Source organism: Ambystoma mexicanum, chromosome 2p (assembly GCF_040938575.1).
Source record: "Ambystoma mexicanum isolate Mex_15411 chromosome 2p, UKY_AmexF1_1, whole genome shotgun sequence".
Taxonomy (NCBI): Eukaryota; Metazoa; Chordata; class Amphibia; order Caudata; family Ambystomatidae; genus Ambystoma; species Ambystoma mexicanum.
The window spans coordinates 1469658751-1469680107 of NC_090923.1; the positions used below are offsets into that span (position 1 = coordinate 1469658751).

At 46.2% G+C, this 21357-nt stretch overlaps 1 protein-coding gene across 6 annotated transcripts in view; it reads left to right on the plus strand.

Annotated features, from left to right (window-relative positions):
- Positions 1-21357, plus strand: part of LOC138567633 (zinc finger protein 10-like) — a 688866-nt gene that overhangs the window by 398836 nt on the left and 268673 nt on the right. For 5 of the 6 annotated variants that reach the window (XM_069646068.1, XM_069646062.1, XM_069646064.1 and 2 more), the window contains one exon: positions 2238-2351. In XM_069646068.1, coding sequence (XP_069502169.1) covers positions 2238-2351 — 114 coding nt within the window. The remainder of the gene's footprint in view (positions 1-2237; positions 2352-21357) is intronic. The other variant, XM_069646066.1, reaches the window with a different exon arrangement.

Genomic DNA, 21357 nt, shown 5'->3' on the forward strand with positions numbered 1-21357 from the left:
AGGCAGGTAGAGGAATTTATGGGTGTAGCTAAATCCTAGAGGTAGAAATCCAGCAGGGACCTGCATCCTAAAGTAACAGAACTCCTGCCTGAGACGGAAAACAAAACAAGAGGATTATGGGACATGCCTCCACCCTATCCCACCGGCCTGTCGGATAGCTCAGCGGCAGTGCGATGTATTGAAAGCAAGACAACGCAAAGTGTCACAGGTTCGAATCCCGTTCCGGTGCTTAGAGGCTGATATCCGACATGAAGTGTAATATAAAAACATATGAAAAAAATGAGGAATCTATTCGAGGTACTTGAAGAGTAGAACTCTGCGCCCTCTGTATTAGTTCAAGCACTTAAATTTGAAGGTCCCATTGGCCCGGGTAACAATGGACTCCTTGATTCCTCTACTCCATTCAGAAACGTAAATTCTGCAAAAGGTTACCCTTGGCGTATATTCATGCGCCCAATTTCTTAATTCTTTGTTTCTTTATTGACAAAAATACTTCACGCAGCTTTGATTCAAACAGAAATGTACTGCCCTTTGGTGATGACACGTGTTTCGACATATAAAACGTCTTTCTCAAATCAGGGCTTCAAAATCAAAAAAGGGTTTCAAATGAACATACATGATTGTTATTTGCAAAAATTAATAAAGCATAGTGAGTTGCAATTATTGCAGCATTGCCACATTGTTTTTCATATAACAAAATTAAAACATCAAATGAACAGTATAAAAGTAATTGTTTGTTCATATATGAAATCAAAAAGGAAAAAGACATGGCCATGTTGGGGGAGGGTGGGGAGGGGTAGGATGTTTGTGGGAAGTCAAAGAGAAGAGATTTTTTTTTTAATAAATATGATTACATTGGTAAGTGGAACTTAGAGATATTGGGCCTCATTACGAGGTTGGAGGTAACCATGGCGCTATTAGCGCCATGGCTGCCTCAAAAACCTTACCGGCTCCGCCCTGGTGAATGGAGCTATTACTGGCCCTTTCCAAGGTTGGCGATACCGGTAATTCCCTATTCACCAGGGCCCTTCCCCATGCCCATTTGAGCCCCCATAGGGCTCAATGGGAATGGGGAAGGCGCTAATAACGGTACCGCAAATTGCGGTACCGTTATTAGCTCCAGAGTCCATTCGCGGGTCCCGTCATTAACACCTGGAAAAACCAGGCGTTAAGGGACGACCCGCAAAGAGATCTCGTAGTAGGGCGGTAAGGGATTACCGGCACCAGTGCCCTTACCGGTGCCCGTAATCCCTTACCGCCCACCTCGTAATGAGGCCCATTGTCATCCTCATAATAAGTGACGTTTGAATCCAAAAATAGTCCTTACCCAGTAGTTGTCGTTGCATGCAAATATCCTCACAGTCTCTCAAACCAGTGTTGGGATAATCCCCTGTCCTATAGAAAAATGCACCCACATGCTCTCAGTTATTTAATCCATATTGTAACAGTAAATTCAACATTTTAAATGTTTTCCAATGTGTGCGTTCACTGTTGCTGGAAGGGGTTCATGGTCCTTATCCCAACAAACTGCCCTTTTTGATTTCATGTATGAACAAACAATTACTTTTATACTGTTCATTTGATGTTTTCATTTTGTTATATGAAAAACAATGGCAATGCTGCAATAATTGCAACTCACTATGCTTTGTTAATTTTTGCAAATAACAATCATGTATGTCCATTACAAACCCTTTTTTGATTTTGAAGCCCTGATTTGAGAAAGACGCTTTATATGTCGAAACACGTGTCATCACCAAAGGGCATTACATTTCTATTTGAATCAAAGCTGTGTGAAGTATTTTTGTCAATAAAGAAACAAAGAATTAAGAAATTGGGCGCATGAATATACGCCAAGGGTAACCTTTTTCAGTGATATAAAAACAATGAAAACATTTTTTTTATACAGAGGAATGGATATGAGAGCCAGTGTATTCCTTTGAGGAAGAAGAAGTTTGTTAAAAGAATCAGAAAAAGCCTTATTATTCCTGTCAGGAGTTGCGATCCACCTCAAACACTAAAGAATAGGATGACGCACAGACACGTTAGGGTAACAGATTTCTGCATAAGCACAAAGCAGCACTAATAACATGCCTGTATGTTTGCCAGGGCAGATGTGTTGCCTAAAAACACGTTGGTTTATAAAATACTGGGAACCAATATGTAATAAATTACTTGTTTTGTTTTCTGTGCCAGCAGTGCTTAGAATTTGACGGTATCTGTTTGTGTTTTTGTAACAGGAGACCACATTTACTATCCTGGTAATGATTTGAGACTACAGGAAGAGTTGGAGTGTGAGTTGATGGACCATTCTACTGTTGAAAGAGGAGAAGGTAGTACTGGCCATTGCTCAGGTAGAGTTCATATTGTACTGGTTAGGTGGTTAGGGTATGTATTCTGGTTTGCACTGTGAGTGTCCCCTCCATAGCGGAGAAGACACCATCATTTGGAATTAGTGGAGTAACTCAGTTAACGCATTTGTTTAGTCCTCAAAGAAAACAAATCACATAGGTTTGGGGAGGGGGGGCGGGGAGTTGGGGTTTGTGCGTGTGTGTGTTGTCAGAAAGGCATCAAGACAGACACAAATGATCAATGGTGTTTATTAAACTGTAAAATGGGTGAGATAAACACCTAATATAAACCTACATGTAAGATGGGAGCAAGCTACGACCATCAAATAATAAAGAAGGCAGTCCTAGTGGCGCCTAGTCAAATAAAAAGAGCCTATAATAAGAAAACCTATTGCCAATCCTTACTGCTATGCTACAAAATAGTGTGGGATAATGTTCACAAGAAAAGAAAAAAGTGTTCACAAAATTATAAGTCAGGATGTCATGGCTGGGGTCTCCCTTCCCCACGTTTTTAGCACGTGACAAGGCGGGACTCTTGAGCACAGTACACTCTGGGCACACGCTCACAGTTCAATTCCTCTATATCAGGGCCTTCTGTGCCCAAGTCTCTCCTCATGCAAGTCTCTTGCTTCAGAGGGCCTGATATGTCAAAAATAACAAAACCAAAAGTTCTTTCTGATAACCTTCACGTAGGGTGATTACTCTTCACCCTTGGATTCGCCTCAGCCGGGCTCCGATCCTCCTCTTAATTGTTAGCCTCTCTCAATCGGGCTCAGACCAACCATTCGCTGTGAACATCCCTCAGTCGGGTTCATACTTGTTGTCACAATGTTGTTCCGTTAGCTTCTTTACACTCTTCTATTGACGTCCCTCAGTCAGGTTCACTATCTTCTTTGAATCAAGTTCCTTATTCGTAATATTCAAAAGTCTCAATGTCTTTTTAAACAACCACTTTTTGTTAGATCCCCCTCTTCCGGGGTCAGAACTTCCACAGCACTTGCCACTTTTAACACAAAGACTTCCGAAGGGCGATTACGTCTCGCTGGGTCACTTTGTTAGCCTATGGCAAGGACGTGTTTATTTACAACAAACAGTTCACACAGCATTCTCCTCCGCTGGGTGCAAACACCTGTCTCACAATTCCCTTAGTCAGGTTCACACTTTCCACAACGTGTCAAGTGCTTTTGATTTTACAAGGGGCTTGGCTTTACCCTTGTATGACCACCTTGACACTTCATGCCGGCCTTCTCTATAGCCTGTTGGTATTTGTACTTTCACTATTTTGCCATTCAATACCTTCTTTGTTCAGGAGAGGGGTACCAGCCAGAGGCCTTCAAATGAGAGCCCACGTGGCACCGGACCACTCTATCTCTGGTACCAAGTTCGTTCTCAAAGAACTCTGTCTCTTAATCTTCTTAATGTTGCCACTGAAACCTTCAGTCTAACACAGTCCGGCCCGCTACCAATTTCCTCTGACTCACCGGCTGTGCTGAACTCGTTGGCGTTTCTTTCGCCGCTGGAGTCAAGAACGGTACCATGATGGCAACCGTGTCTCTGTGCCCTGGCTATCAGTACAGGAGAGTGCCCTGTACCGCTGTCATCCGTCACACAATTCGCCAGCTGCGATTCCCGGTTTTATGTTTCTTTGGTCTGAGGCTTTGCGGGTCTGGGTTGCAAAGGGCAAGGGCAGCTCCCTCCTTGACGTCATTTCAGGTCTCGCAGCCTTTCTCCTCCATTTGAACTGCTGTCCTGGAATAGCTGCTTCCTTGTGCATTCAGCCTGCTCCGAGTATACTCTTGTGCTCCGCCTTTTATCCCAGTGGTGTAGGGAAAGGGCAGTCAGGTGTTTGTAGTTGTCGGCAATTGCCTGACTCTGCCTGACCCTTGTGTTGGGACATGTCATGTAAAAGGCTCTGATATTACTCTGTTGTTGCTCACGGGGCGAGAAAGTGTCTGTGTTGGAAAGAGGGGGGGTTAAAGTTTCTGAGTATCCTACTGTACAGGATGGGGAAAAGGTGTCAAAAGGAAAGGGATACCGCGTCTCAACCTTCAGTGTCCCACTTCCACTCTCCGGTCCAATAGCGATGGCCATTACCTGGCCACCTGGATGACAGATCCCCAGGGACTAGTAAGTGAGACACCTTTAGACTTCTCACATTATGCATATTATGTTGCCTAAAACCATGTTATAATCTTAGTTGATATTTATTTTATGTGCTACCTCCAATTGAATTTAGAACCATTTATTTAATCCAAGTGAGGATACGCCATAAGTGGGCTCTACAAACAACAGTGTGTGCACAGTTTTAACCCCAGAACTTTGTATGTAGGTACTATACCATAAAGCATAAATCAAACAGCTGTTTACTTAAATGAAGACCAAATGCCAGCATAACCATGCATTTTCAATTAATCAAATTATTATATTGCTGCAGCATAATTTCCTAAGTGGTTCCTTGCAAGTAATATCAGAAAGGATCAGACAAAATGCCATAAGGAACTAACATCATTCACACTGAACAGATTACTGTCTACTTTGCAACAACACCTCTTGACCTAATCATCTCCAAAACTGAATCTGATGTTTTTTGGGATGACTGCAGTCTGTGGAGTAAATTGTCTTTCAAAGTTGGCACCTCCAATCTGCAGACACACTACTTTTTATAACTGTGTAGTTTGACTACAAAATTATCAACATTGGAGAGTCTCTATATACTGCTACTGCCAGTGCTACTAGTACTTCTACTTTTAATAATATCCATGTGTGCAATACTGAGAGTTGAAGTACCAGAAGCATGGCTCATCGGTTCAAGCTGAAGAAGAGGGCAGAAAGGAGGGCCAGGGACTGTAAATCCTGGTTTTGCCTGCGGATGCAGGGATTACCACTTATTAGAACCGCTCGTTCTGTCACTTAGTGGGCAGTGGAGGACCAAGAAGGACTGCAAAACCGCTTAGTCCTTAATACACCTCTGAACAAACTATGTATAGTGTGCTAACTAAAAGCTAATGGGGAACTTCCCAAGCAAAAGTAAATGTAATCAGAAAAACGAAACAGTCAGGATGGTCTTCTTCTTGTAAGTGTCTTTCCCTCCATTTGTGGTTGTCTGGTCCTTCAGTTCTGGAGTGCAAATCCCAATCCATGGAATTCAAAGAGGAATTCCTTCCCTGCTCCATTGGGTATTGTGGAAGTTGGTGAAAGGTAGTTGCAGGGATTCTGGGGATCCCGAACAACAAAAGCTAATGCTTGACAGCATTCCAGACAAGCAGTGGGACAGTTCAAGGAGTTTGTTGGGAGAGGAACACATCTTCCTATTCTTGCTGACTATGCCTTAGCCTTTCTCACACTGTACTTTACTCATTGGTCTTCCATTGGAATGGATTGCGTCCTTTCACGTATTCTTCATCTTATGATATATCCTTCACCTGCTTCAGAAAAAAGAATTTGGCAGAGGCCACTTTGCGTTGATGCGGTCAGCTCGATGTCCTCGGGGGCCTGCGTCTCGCAGTCTACCCCATCGTCGGTATATATGGCACGCGCAGCCCACTTTTGCTTCAGTTCTGTTTTTCAATGACCGCATTCGATTCGAGAAATACATTGCGCTTCAGTTTTTGTGAGAAAACTTTGCTCGAGCAATGGCCTCGTCTTCAGCTTCTTCAACCCCGAAGACCGGGTTCAAGAAGTGCTACAACTGTGGTGCCAAGATGTCCCTCATGGACCTCCATCAGGGACGTCTGTGGTGCCTTGGCGCCGAACATGAAACAGCGGGCTGTCAATCATGTCAGTAGATGACTGGTAAGGCTCTGAAAGAGCGTAAAGGGAAACTAGCCGTGGGTAGGACCCCTATTAAATCCCCTTCTATGACTCCATCGAGAAAAAGCTCGACCGACTTTTCCAGAGATGATACACCTGGTACAAAGCGATCAAAGAAACTATCACTCTCCAGGAGCGGGTCCCACCATTCCTCATCATCTTCGAGGAAGTTGAAGAAAAGGCATTACAAGGCGCCCTCTTTGAGTTAGTCTGATTCTTCACCGGGGAGAAGTTTAGCCTGTCCTACTAAATGTCTACCTTTGGCTGAGTGGGATAGCTGCAGACAGAAAATTATGAAACTCTTCGAGAGAGAGGCCCTAGCCCCCTCGAAGGAAAAGGTATGTCATGCTCCTGTCGAGTTGCATAAGGCAGACCTGGAAAGACCAAAGACTACATTCCGAGCACCGTCAAGCCTGGAACGTAAGTTGGAGACCCCTCGAGATACTTCGAGATCTCGACACAATGAGAAATCATCAAAGACTCTTTCGAGTCGAAGTTCAAGTCCTTCTAGTGCTCTATCAAAGGAAAAGACACTGAAGACGTCGATGTGAAAGTCGTCAACAACGTTAGTGTCTAGGTCATTGACGCCTTTGTCGAAGCCATCTACTCCTTTACCCACCAAACCAAAAGAAATTCAAAAATCTTATAAGCCTCTACCAAAGAAAGATTTCTTTAAGTCTTTACCTCAATTTATGAGGAATACGAGCCCTCACATCCAGATGCACCACCATTTGGATTGGATTTAAGCACACCTATCATCACAGAAAGCCTAATTTCACAAGAATCCAGGGTTATTAGAATTTTCAGTGTGCTAGTGGGGTCGACACTTCACCTGCGATGGAGTTTGGCAAGCCAGACCCGGCAGACCATGCTTATTCTTCCTATAGGCATCTAATGACTAGAGAAATTGACTTCATGGGAGGGAGCAGGCCTCCTCCACCATTTAACCAGGACGACCTAACATATATTTTGGGTAAAGATCCACAAAAGGATCCCTTATTTCCTTTTCATGTAGCTCTACAGAAAAGGGTCATAGCAAATTAGGAGGTTCCAAAGACGAACCCTGTGGTGAACAAGAATCTCACCAGAAAGTATAGACCATTCGGTAACTACCCTTGCTACCTGTCCAAACATCCTACACCTGAAAGCCTAGTTGTTCAAGCAGCAATGTCCACCTCGAAACAGACTTCATAACCTATCATCCCACTTGATAGGGATGATAAGCGTTTCGACGCTCGGGCAAGAAAAGTATTTTCTTCAGGAAGCATTGCACTCAAGTCTGCAAATTCCACTTGTTGTGCATTAGCAAAATTCACATCGACCCTATGGAACTGAGTAGCTATGGCGGCTGACCATATTCCCGAAGGGGAAGAGAGAGATGGCTTCCTGATCATTGTAAGAGATGGCAAGGAGGCAATGTGCGAGTCTCTGCAGTCAGGATTGGACTCAGCTGATAGCATCAGCAGAGCCATGGTGGCAAGCAGAGTAATATGCATATTTGTGTGGTTGAGGAAGTCAGGTTTCGCACCGGACGTGCAGTCCAGGCTCCTCGATATGCCCTTTGACAGCACCCAGGTGTTTGGCTGCAAGGCTGATGAAGGCCTGGAGAAGCTGCAGACCTCAAAGGCAGCGGCCAAGTCCCTTGGCGCTGCTATCAGATAGCCTCAACCCTCTCATACCAGTGGATCATCTTGGAGGGGTAAGTCCTTTTGTTTCTACTCCTCAGTTGGAAGTGCGAGAGGACTAGCTGTCTGGAGCCTCTGTCTGGAACAGCCCCCCTGCCACTCTGACACTTGAGGAAAACCATCTCCGGTTCCGGAAGCACCTCAAAACCTTCCTTGTTGCTTCTGCCTTCGCTCCTCCTCTTCCCTGCTGATCTGTTCTGTCTCGGCATCGTGCACCTGGTTAACCTCTGACTCTAGGGCCCAGGTGCCTGCTCACCCTGCCACCCACCCGCACTGCCTCTTGGCAATCCCTTGCACTGGGGTCTGTATCTGTAACCTACAGTCCGCCCCCTTTTTCTGCACTTATCAGACACACCCTGTCTGTTGCCTTAAACCTAGCACTTGCCACTTGCTGCTGCACTGCCACTGTTTGTTGCTTTTTATTATTTTTTAAAAAATTTTTATTCCTTTGCTCAGCACTTTTTACTTCTCCCCACCTCCCATGCCCTTTTCCCTTTTCCCCCTCCCATGCACTTGCGCATTCTCAATGTCACTGGGCCTACTAAGATAGTTGTTTTGTTCTCCGTTATTCCCCTCCCTTACCTTGTTGCACTCTGAAAAACGTGTGTACGAGTGCGATACAAATAAAATGTCACTAACAAGAGAATATTCCTTCATGGTGGACGAGGTAGAGGTGCAAAGCCTGCCCAAGCAACGGCTACTTTACCATCAGCTGCTGTTTCAGCCGCCTCAAAACCTCTCTGAGACTTTAGCCCACAAGAACCTGGTGGGAAGCAGACTCTCACTGCATCTGCAAGAATAGCGTGGCATTACTTCAGATGCATGGGCATTGGAAACAGTAGCCCAGGGTAACTGCCTCACCTTTCTAAAAAGGCCTCAGGACCATCCACTGGGGAAGCCACTCTTTCAAGGTTTCAGATCTGTTCCTTGTGCAGGACATTTTGAGCCTGCTAGAGAAATTTGCTATAGAACCAGTACCTGTGATGGAAAGGAACAAAGGGTGGGTGGTACTCTCCTTATTTTCTAATCCCCAAGAAGGATGGAGGATTGAGACCATCTAGGACTTGACATGCTTGAAAAAGTTCCTCATGAAAGACAAGTTCAAGATGGTTACACTTTCTCAGATCCTTCAGACCCTCCAGCTCCAGGATTTGATGGTGTCATTGGACCTTCAGCATGCTTACTTTCATGTGCAGATCCAGCCAAGCACAGAAAGTACCTGAGGTTCGCTGTTAGCGGTTCTCATGATCAGTTTCGAGTTCTGCCATTCGGGCTGACCTCCGCCCTGAGGTTTTTCACCAAGTTGATGGTGGTGGTGGCAGCGTATTTCAGGAGAGGGGGGCTTCACGTCCATCCCTACCTGGATGATTGACTGATCGGGGGACGTTCTCCCGAACAAGCCCTGGAACATCTCAGCATCACCTGCCACTCTCTCCACAGACTGGCCTTCTCCCTCAATTACAAGAAGTCCCACATGGTGTGCAGTCATAATGTGGAAAAAATAATGTCGAATTACAAAAAAGTCGAAAACATAATGTCGAAAGAAAAAAATTTGAATGCTTTATTTTTTTATTTGTATGTTTTTTTTGGGTTCCGCATGTAAAGAAAAAGGTTAAAACAGAAAATAAAATAAAAAAAGGGGGTTTGGCGAGAACCCCCCATTTCGAACAAAAAACAAAGTAAAAAAGACATTCAATTTTTTTTTTCGACATTATATTTTCGACTTTTTGACTTTCGACATTGTTTTTAGACATTATGACTATAACCGTCCCACATGATACCATCTCAAAAACTCCAGTTTATCAGAGCGGTCTTGGATGCATCCTTGGGAAAAGCCTCACCACTGAGGTGAGGGCTCAGCACATTCTGCAGATGGTCACCAAATTCCAGAATGCCCAGTATCTCCCGGCTTTTGACTTTCTAAGGTTGCTCGGTCCCATGGCATCCTGCATTTTCCATGTGCCAGAGGCTCGCCTGAGAATGAGATCCCTCCAATGGGCTCTTAGGATACAGTGGTCCCAATTCTCAGCCACGATAACCAACCTTCTTCAGGTTCCGAAAAGAGTCGCACAGGACCTCCTGTGGTGTGCCTGCAAGGACAATATCCTGAAAGGAGAACCCTTTTGGCAACCATGGCCGGAGATGACAGTAGTGACAGACGCCTCTCTTACGGGCTGGGGAGCCCACGCCAACAATCTGACAATCAGCGGTCATTGGTCTCCATCAGAGTCCAAACTACACATCAATCTTTTGGAGCTGAGGGCTATCGGACTAGCACTGAAAGTCTTTCTGCCATCTGTACGGGGAAAGAATGTCCTGATAATGACGGACAACACAGTGGCCATGTACTACCTCCACAAGAGGAGGCGTAGGTTTACTTCCACTGTGAAGAGAGGTGATGCAGCTCTGGTTCTAGACAATTCAAGAAGGAATCTCCCTATCAGCAGTTCACCTAGCCAGAGAAGAGAACACGGCAGCGGACACTCTAAGCAAGCAGAGCACAGTCTCCCACAAGTGCTGTCATGATCTCTGCTTCCAAAAGGTCAGGGTTTTCCCAACTCCCTTGGAAGCAGATCCATAACCCAGGTTCCGAGTGCCAACCAGTCCCAATTGGGACCTTTTGGACCCAGTCCTGGCGCCAGTGGCACCAGGCTCATAAATATGCCCAGTCCCAGCGCTGGAAGCGCCGGGCTCATAATGCTTGGGTGGACTTACCTGCAGCAGACCATGCTGCTTACTTGCCTGCCAGTTGAGCCTCTGATCCTCTTCTGTTTGCAACTACTTTTCCTGTTGGGTGGGGCAGGAGCCACTCCCTAGGTTCAGAACACTGGAACTCTTCTGGAAAGCAGGAACTGTTTTCTTACCTAGGCGTGGCTGTGGAAGGAGACACCTAAGCACTACAGGAGGCTATTTAAACCACACCCGATGGATGAATCTTGCTTTGCGTTATTCTGCATCCTCTCGTGTCTTCTGCATCTGATCCTGGGCCTAAGGAAAAAGGCTTACCATCCTGAATCCAGTCTTCAGCAACACCTATAAAGACAAGAAAGAACAGGTTAGCATTACGGTCTTCAGTGACAGCTCTTCACTTACCTGGTCCATCGGCTGTCACCAACGCCTCGCGCTGCATTCCGACATCTGAAAGACAAAGGCTTACCTACTCTTCGTGTGCTCCGGAGGTCTTCACACTGCATTCCGGCATCTGAAAGACATAAACTTACCAACTCTTCGCACGCTCCAGAGGCCTTCGGCGCTGCATCCCGCATCTGAAAGACAAAACAAGGTGCGTTTAAAGACATTGGGGAACTTTAATACTCACGTGCCATTACTCCTTTTCACATCTAACCTAGTGGGTATTCCGGCACCCTGCAGCCGCTCCGAACTTGTACCTGCAAAATAAAAAGACAGTTAGAGCGCATCGTGAAGCAGGCAACAAGCGCTTACTTACGTGCTTCCAGGCACTTCTATTCATCACACGGGCTCCATCTTCAACTCACTTCAGCCCGTCATCCACCATCGCCGGAACCCTGCAAAACAAGAGACATCATTACTAAAGACTTTAAAGACATTAGAATTACTCGAAACTTACCGTTCGTGCAGTAAACGACGGACAGCAGTCCTCTGAAGTCAAGAGGCCTGCTCCCCTTATCCAGTGAAGAAACTGGTTACAGCACCCTGCCCCGAGGCAGATGGAGAGCACGGCATTCACTTACCTAAGGTGAAAGCGTTAACCTTCGGGGTTCTACAGGAGAAGAGAAAGGGAAGAAGAGAGAGACATTCAATAACCCAGTTCATTAATCCCATATTTTCTATCTGCAGACATCTTACCCTTTGAGTCAGACATACAGTGCACAGAGGTCCAGCCCAAAGAGCCAGCCGTGTGTTACACATCACCTTTGAAGACACGGTATACGCCCAGTCAAGACCGGCGCCTCTACGGGAATCAGGTGAGCGTTACAGAACGCAAAGCCTACCACAAAACTCCCGTCCAGGCGCTATGGAAACCTCAGATACCGACCAACTAGCCCAGTTACTTGGGGAACTAAGGGCAGAAGTGCATGCAGCCCGTCAGGAAACGAACGCTCTAAGAAGGGAACTGATTATTTCCAAGGAGCGAACAGATGATCTCGCTAGACAATTACTACAGTCACAAGCCGGACAGACCCCGTTACCCGCATCTGGGGGAAATCTTCCTTCTACATCCTCTATGAATCCAGTGCAGATCAACCTACCTGGGAATGTACCTCTGGCTCCGCCCGAACGATTTTCTGGTGACCCAAAGAGGTTTGCAGTATTTATCAATCAGTGCCGGTTGCATTTCTTATGCCGGCCAGCAGCCTTTCCAACTGATCAAGCTAAAGTAGCTTTCGTGCTTTCGTACCTTAGTGGCAATGCGGCAGACTGGTCGATCCCTCTAGTAAATCAAGATGATCCGGTCCTCCATGATTTTCAAGCTTTTCAGCTCAGTATGGAAAAACTGTTCGCAAGACATTCACAGGGGCAGGCCTTGGACAATGAGCTTCTTTCGTTGCGACAAGGTAATCAAGACCTTTTGGCTTATATTGCGTCTTTCAACAGACTGATAGTGGAAACTGAATGGCCTGAGGACAAAAGGATTATGCTGTTTTATAGTGGTCTACGTGGAGAGCTCAAAGATGTGTTAGCCCAAGTAGTGAATCCCCCACAAGATTGTTCGGACTATATAGACTTAGTCGTTCAAATAGATCACAGACTGCAGAACAGGAAGGCCGATCGTTCCAAGTTTGATGCTCGAGTATTTTCCAAACCGCCAACTCCTTCCAAAGGAGTAGACTCCGGGGAACCCATGCAAATAGGGGGTCTGAAAGGTCCTCTAACACAAAAGGAGCGGGAAAGGCGAAAACAGTTGCAATTATGCCTCTATTGCGGAAACTCAGGGCATTTTCTTCGAGACTGTCCGGTGAAACCTGCCAAGAAGGCAGTAGGAGCTGCAGTTACCAAAGTTACAAACTCTGAGCAGGGAAACGACCTCGCCCGACAAGAATAGAGGTCCTCTTGCCGAGCGTGAAAACCAGTTCCGTGACCTCGCATTTCGTGATACCTATGGTCCTCATTAGCCCTGATAATCCGGATCGATTACATGCAATTGAAGCTTACGTCGACAGCGGGGCCATCGGCAATTATGTGGATCATGAAATGTTTTTGAGGATGAATCTAACTCTTTGTCCCAAGGCTGTAAAGGACGTCATTACTACGGTGAATGGTACGGAGATAGCCTCCGGGCCAGTAACGCATACCACTCAAGAAGTGACGCTAGTAAGTCAAGATGGACACCATGAGAAGATCGTGTTCGATGTGATCAAGGCCCCTCAGTTTCAGATTATTCTAGGAATACCTTGGTTAGAGAAACACAAACCTTTGATCGATTGGCGAGCAAGAACGGTCCAGTTTCCAGAATGTGTCTCTACTTGTCACCCTCCACCTGGTGTTGCACTGGCAGCAATTTCTTCAGAGACTCCCCAGTTACCTCCCGAATGCCTAGAATACCAAGATGTTTTCCGGAAGGATCAGGCTAACTCTCTACCTCCTCATAGGTCTTATGACTGCCAGATAGACCTGATACCTGGATCTACTCCTCCTTGTAGTAGAATTTATGCCCTCACCGAGCCTGAGAACCTTCACCTTCGACAATACCTGGATCAATACCTGGCAAATGGGTTTATTCGTCCTTCCAAGTCCCCTGCTTCTTCAGCTTTGTTCTTCGTTCCAAAAAAGGAAGGAGACCTTAGAACTTGTATAGATTATCGCTCCCTGAACCAGATCACCGTTAAGAATAGATATCCGTTACCTTTGATCCCTGAACTCCTGGACCAAGTCAGAAAAGCATGCATATATACAAAGCTGGATCTTAGAGGAGCTTACCACTTGGTACGAGTAAAAGAGGGCGATGAATGGAAGACGGCCTTCCGCACCAAGTATGGGCTATTTGAATATCAGGTTATGCCCTTCGGACTTTGCAATGCCCCGGCCGCCTTTCAATATTTTATGAACGATGTCCTCAGAGAGCTCATAGATGTGTGTGTTGTTGTTTACATTGACGACATCCTCGTTTATTCTTCATCGGAATCTGAACATCGGAAACACGTGAAAATGGTCCTCGAAAGATTGCGTCAACACAAACTTTTCGCTAAGTTGGAAAAATGTGTTTTTAACGTGACTGAAGTTGAATTCTTGGGATTCATATTATCACCTGGCGGAGTGCGTATGGATTCAAAGAAGGTCGATGCAGTTCTCAAATGGCCATCACCATCCTCCGTAAAAGGTGTGCAAAGCATGTTAGGCTTCGCTAACTTTTACCACAGGTTTATCCCCGAATTCTCTCGAATAGTCCAGCCCATCACTGCCTTGTTAAAGAAAAACAAACGTTTTGAATGGTCTACCGAGGCGGAACAAGCTTTCCAGGATTTGAAGACTAAATTTATCTCTGCACCAATCTTAAAACACCCTCGCCCCGAACTCCCCTACATCGTGGAAACTGATGCTTCAAGCCTTGCCATGGGGGCAGTTCTATCACAAAAGGACCCGGTAACCAATCAGTTGCATCCCGTGGCATTTTGGTCCCGCAAATTCTCGCCTCCTGAAATCAATTACACGATTACTGACAAGGAACTTCTGGCTATCAAGTCTGCCTTTAAGGCTTGGCGGCATTATCTGCTGGGGGCCCGACACACCGTTACTGTGATTACGGATCACCGAAACCTGCAATATTTGAAAACCGCAAAAGCCCAATCCTCTAGACAACTCCGTTGGGCATTATTCTTTGCCGAGTTTGACTTCATAATTACCTATCGACCTGGTACAAAAAACGGTAAAGCTGATGCCCTTTCTCGGATGGGAGTGGAAGAACACTTGATCAACCCTAAACCTGTACCAAACATTCCCGAACAAAGAATTCTGGGTGTAATCGCCACACAATCCATAGAGGAAGTTAAGGATAAAGCCAGGCAACTTGTAACTCCAGCAGACATACAGAATTGGCATCTGTAGGGAAAGGACTTTGCAGTAAAGGACAACTTATTGTATTTCCAAGAATGATTATACCTACCCAGCACAGATTTACAGAAAAAAGTCATCTCTTGTTATCACGATTCTTTAATGGAAGGACATCCCGGTATAGCCAAGACCTCAGAAAAGATCAAGCGCTACTTCTGGTGGCCGTCTTGGAAAAAAGATATCAGAGACTTTATAATGTCCTGTGGAGTATGCGCCCAAAACAAGAGTCAAAAGGAAAGACCAGCATGCCTCTTACGCCCTATTGACATCCCACCTCGCCCTTGGCATACGCTTTCTATGGACTTCATCACCGATCTACCTCCATGCTCCAGATACAATACGATTCTAGTAATCGTGGACTTATTCTCCAAGATGGCGCATTTCATTCTGCTCAAAGGCTTGCCAACAGCAGCAACTCTGGCCCGAGAATTTCTCGAAAACATCGTCCGACTGCACGGTTTTCCTTCGGTTCTAATTTCGGATCGAGGTAGTTAATTTATATCTCATTTTTGGCGAAGTTGCTGTCGGTCGGCTCAAATTGATGTGAGACTATCGACCAGTCACCACCCTCAGACCGACGGACAAACCGAGAGGACCAATCAAACTCTGGAGCAGTATTTACGCTGCATGCTGCAACAAACTGAAAAAACTTGGAAAGACATCCTTTGGATAGCCGAATATGCCTACAATAACTCTGTCCATTCGGGAACTGGGAAAACCCTGTTTTTTCTTTTGTACGGCAGTCACCCTCGAACCTCGGAGTTGGATCCCCTCCAAGATCTTGAAACACCAGCAGTACACTACCTGCATTCTACAATCACCCAAGCCTTTAAGGAAGCTGTTTCTCACCTTCAAAGGGCTAAAGAACAATACAAGAAAGGAGCAGATCAACATCGGAAGGAAGCCCCTCAATATCAAGTAGGGGATCAAGTCTGGTTATCCACCAAATATCTACCTCTAAAAGGGCCACGCACATTCAACCCAAGATACCTTGGTCCCTATTCCATCACTACCATAGTAAACCCAGTAGCGGTCAAGTTGGACTTGCCTCCGCACATGAAGATACATCCGGTCTTCCACGTCTCTCTATTAAAACCCGTGCAACCTCAAACCCTAAATCTCCAAGACCTATCCTAGTTGATGGAGAACTCGAGTTTGAAGTCAAAAGCATTCTGGACTCCAAGATCTCCAAATCTAAACTATTTTACCTAATTGACTGGAAAGGCTACGGCCCCCAAGAGAGATCCTGGGAACCTGCTGAATATGTCCACGCTCCTCGCCTAATCAAAAGATTTCACCGAACATTTCCTGACAAGCCAAAACCCCCGGAGAAGCCCGGTTTGGGAGGGGCCTTGAGGGGGGGTACTGTCATGATCTCTGCTTCCAAAAGGTCAGGGTTTTCCCAACTCCCTTGGAAGCAGATCCATAACCCAGGTTCCGAGTGCCAACCAGTCCCAATTGGGACCTTTTGGACCCAGTCCTGGCGCCAGTGGCACCAGGCTCATACATATGCCCAGTCCCAGCGCTGGAAGCGCCGGGCTCATAATGCTTGGGTGGACTTACCTTCAGCAGACCATGCTGCTTACTTGCCTGCCAGTTGAGCCTCTGATCCTCTTCTGTTTGGAACTACTTTTCCTGTTGGGTGGGGCTGGAGCCACTCCCTAGATTCAGAACACTGGAACTCTTCTGGAAGGCAGGAACTCTTTTCTTACCAGGAACTCTTTTCTTACTTAGGCGTGGCTGTGGAAGGAGAACCTAAGCACTACAGGAGGCTATTTAAACCACACCCGGTGGATGAATCTTGCTTTGCGTTATTCTGCAACCTCTGCAGCAGAACGCTCATCGTGTCTTCTGCATCCGGTCCTGGGCCTAAGGAAAAAGGCTTACCATCCTGAATCCAGTCTTCAGCAACACCTATAAAGACAAGAAAGAACAGGTTAGCATTCCGGCATCTGAAAGGCAAAGGCTTACTATCCTGAATCCAGTCTTCAGCAACACCTATAAAGACAAGAAAGAACAGGTTAGCATTCCGGCATCTGAAAGGCAAAGGCTTACCTACTCTTAGTGCGCTCCAGAGGTCTTCACACTGCATTCCGGCATCTGAAAGACAAAAGTTTACCAACTCTTCGCACGCTCCGGAGGCCTTCGGCGCTGCATCCCGCATCTGAAAGACAAAACAAGGTGCGTTTAAAGACATTGGGGAACTTTAATACTCACGTGCCATTACTCCTTTCCACATCTAATCCAGTGGGTATTCCGGCACCCTGCAGCCGCTCCGAACTCGTACCTGCAAAATAAAAAGACAGTTAGAGCGCATAGTGAAGCAGGCAACAAGCGCTTACTTACGTGCTTCCAGGCGCTTCTATTCATCACACGGGCTCCATCTTCAACTCACTTCAGCCCGTCATCCGCCATCGCCGGAAACCTGCAAAACAAGAGACATCATTACTAAAGACTTTAAAGACATTTGAATGACTCGAAACTTACCGTTCGTGCAGTAAACGACGGACAGCAGTCCTCTGAAGTCAAGAGGCCTGCGCTACCTATCCAGTGAAGAAACTGGTTACAGCACCCTGCCCCGAGGCAGATGGAGAGCTCGGCATTCACTTACCTAAGGTGAGAGCGTTAACCTTTGGGGGTCTACAGGAGAGGAGAAGAGGAAAGAGATAGGGACACCCCAATAACCCCAGTTCATTAACCCCATATTTTCTATCTGCAGACATCTTACTCTACACGTCAGGCATACAGTGCACAGAGGTCCAGCCCAAAAAGCCAACCGGGTGCTACACATCACCTTTGAAGATACGGTAGTCGCCCAGTCAAGACCGGCGCCTCTGCGAGAATCAGGTGAGCGTTACAGAACGCAAAGCCTACCGCAAAACTCTCGCCCAGGCGCTATGGAAACCTCGGATACTGACCCCCTAGCCCGGTTACTTGGGGAACTAAGGGCAGAAGTGCATGCAGCTCGTCAGGAAACGAATGCTCTAAGAAGGGAACTAATTATTTCCAAGGAGAGAACAGACAATCTTGCTAGACAAGTGCTACAGTCACAAGCCGGACAGACCCCGTTACCCGCATCAGGGGCAAATCTTCCTTCAACATCCTCTATGAATCCAGTGCAGATCAACCTACCTGGGAATGTACCTCTGGCTCCGCCCGAACGATTTTCTGGTGACCCAAAGAGGTTTGCAGTATTTATCAATCAGTGCCGGTTGCACTTCTTATGCCGGCCAGCAGCCTTTCCAACTGATCAAGCAAAAGTAGCTTTTGTACTTTCGTACCTTAGTGGCAATGCGGCAGACTGGTCGATCCCTCTAGTTAATCAAGATGATCCGGTTCTCCATGATTTTCAAGCCTTTCAGCTTAGTATGGAAAAACTGTTCGCAAGACATTCACAGGGGCAGGCCTTGGACAATGAGCTTCTTTCGTTGCGACAGGGTAATCACAACCTTTTGGCTTATATTGCATCTTTCAATAGACTAATAGTGGAAACTCAATGGCCTGAGGACAAAAGGATTACGCTGTTTTATAGAGGTCTACGTGGAGAGCTCAAAGACGTTTTAGCCCAAGTAGTGAATCCCCCACAAGACTGTTCGGATTATATAGACTTGGTCGTTCAAATAGATCACAGGCTGCAGAACAGGAAGGCCGATCGTTCCAAGTTTGATGCTCGAGTATTTTCCAAACCGCCAACTCCTTCCAAAGGAGTAGACTCCGGGGAACCCATGCAAATAGGGGGTCTGAAAGGTCCTCTAACACAAAGGGAGCGGGAAAGGAGGAAACAGTTGCAATTATGCCTATATTGCGGAAACTCAGGGCACTTTCTTCGAGACTGTCCGGTGAAACCTGCCAAGAAGGCAGTAGGAGCTGCAGTTACCAAAGTTACAAACTCTGAGCAGGGAAACGACCTCGCCCGACAAGAATAGAGGTCCTCTTGCCGAGCGTGAAAACCAGTTCCGTGACCTCGCATTTCGTGATACCTATGGTCCTCATTAGCCCTGATAATCCGGATCGATTACATGCAATTGAAGCTTACGTCGACAGCGGTGCCATCGGCAATTATGTGGATCATGAAATGGTTTTGAGGATGAATCTAACTCTTTGTCCCAAGGCTGTAAAGGACGTCATTACTACGGTGGATGGTACGGAGATAGCCTCCGGGCCAGTAACGCATACCACTCAAGAGGTGACGCTAGTAAGTCAAGATGGACACAATGAGAAGATCGTGTTCGATGTGATCAAGGCCCCTCAGTTTCAGATTATTCTAGGAATACCTTGGTTAGAGAAACACAATCCTCTGATCGATTGGCGAGCAAGAACGGTCCAGTTTCCAGAATGTGTCTCTGCTTGTCACCCTCCACCTGGTGTTGCACTGGCCGCAATTTCTTCAGAGACTCCCCAGTTACCTCCCGAATACCTAGAATACCAAGATGTTTTCCGGAAGGATCAGGCTAACTCTCTACCTCCTCATAGGTCTTATGACTGCCAGATAGACCTGATACCTGGATCTACTCCTCCTTGTAGTAGAATTTATGCCCTCACCGAGCCTGAGAACCTTCACCTTCGACAATACCTGGATCAATACCTGGCAAATGGGTTTATTCGTCCTTCCAAGTCCCCTGCTTCTTCAGCTTTGTTCTTCGTTCCAAAAAAGGAAGGAGACCTTAGAACTTGTATCGATTATCGCTCCCTGAACCAGATCACCGTTAAGAATAGATATCCGTTACCTTTGATCCCTGAACTCCTGGACCAAGTCAGAAAAGCATGCATATATACAAAGCTGGATCTTAGAGGAGCTTACCACTTGGTACGAGTAAAAGAGGGCGATGAATGGAAGACGGCCTTCCGCACCAAGTATGGGCTATTTGAATATCAGGTCATGCCCTTCGGACTTTGCAATGCCCCGGCCGCCTTTCAATATTTTATGAACGATGTCCTCAGAGAGCTCATAGATGTATGTGTTGTTGTTTACATTGACGACATCCTCGTTTATTCTTCATCGGAATCTGAACATCGGAAACACGTGAAAATGGTCCTCGAAAGATTGCGTCAACACAAACTTTTCGCTAAGTTGGAAAAATGTGTTTTCAACGTGACTGAAGTTGAATTCTTGGGATTCATATTATCACCTGGCGGAGTGCGTATGGATTCAAAGAAGGTCGATGCAGTTCTCAAATGGCCATCACCATCCTCCGTAAAAGGTGTGCAAAGCATGTTAGGCTTCGCTAACTTTTACCGCAGGTTTATCCCCGAATTCTCTCGAATAGTCCAGCCCATCACTGCCTTGTTAAAGAAAAACAAACGTTTTGAATGGTCTACCGAGGCGGAACAAGCTTTCCAGGATTTGAAGACTAAATTTATCTCTGCACCAATCTTAAAACACCCTCGCCCCGAACTCCCCTACATCGTGGAAACTGATGCTTCAAGCCTTGCCATGGGGGCAGTTCTATCACAAAAGGACCCGGTAACCAATCAGTTGCATCCCGTGGCATTTTGGTCCCGCAAATTCTCGCCTCCTGAAATCAATTACACGATTACTGACAAGGAACTTCTGGCTATCAAGTCTGCCTTTAAGGCTTGGCGGCATTATCTGCTGGGGGCCCGACACACCGTTACTGTGATTACGGATCACCGAAACCTGCAATATTTGAAGACCGCAAAAGCCCAATCCTCTAGACAACTCCGTTGGGCATTATTCTTTGCCGAGTTTGACTTCATAATTACCTATCGACCTGGTACAAAGAACGGTAAAGCCGATGCCCTTTCTCGGATGGGAGTGGAAGAACACTTAGTCAACCCTAAACCTGTACCAATCATTCCCGAACAAAGAATTCTGGGTGTAATCGCCACAGAATCCATAGAGGAAGTTAAGGATAAAGCCAGGCAACTTGTAACTCCAGCAGACATACAGAATTGGCATCTGCAGGGAAAGGACTTTGCAGTAAAGGACAACTTATTGTATTTCCAAGAACGATTATACCTACCCAGCACAGATTTACAGAAAAAAGTAATCTCTTGTTATCACGACTCTTTAATGGAAGGTCATCCCGGTATAGCCAAGACCTCAGAAAAGATCAAGCGCTACTTCTGGTGGCCGTCTTGGAAAAAAGATATCAGAGACTTTATAATGTCCTGTGGAGTATGCGCCCAAAACAAGAGTCAAAAGGAAAGACCAGCAGGCCTCTTACGCCCTATTGACATCCCACCTCGCCCTTGGCATACGCTTTCTATGGACTTCATCACCGATCTACCTCCATGCTCCGGATACAATACGATTCTAGTAATCGTGGACTTATTCTCCAAGATGGCGCATTTCATTCCGCTCAAAGGCTTGCCAACAGCAGCAACTCTGGCCCGAGAATTTCTCGAAAACATCGTCCGACTGCACGGTTTTCCTTCGGTTCTAATTTCGGATCGAGGTAGTCAATTTATTTCTCATTTTTGGCGAAGTTGCTGTCGGTCGGCTCAAATTGATGTGAGAC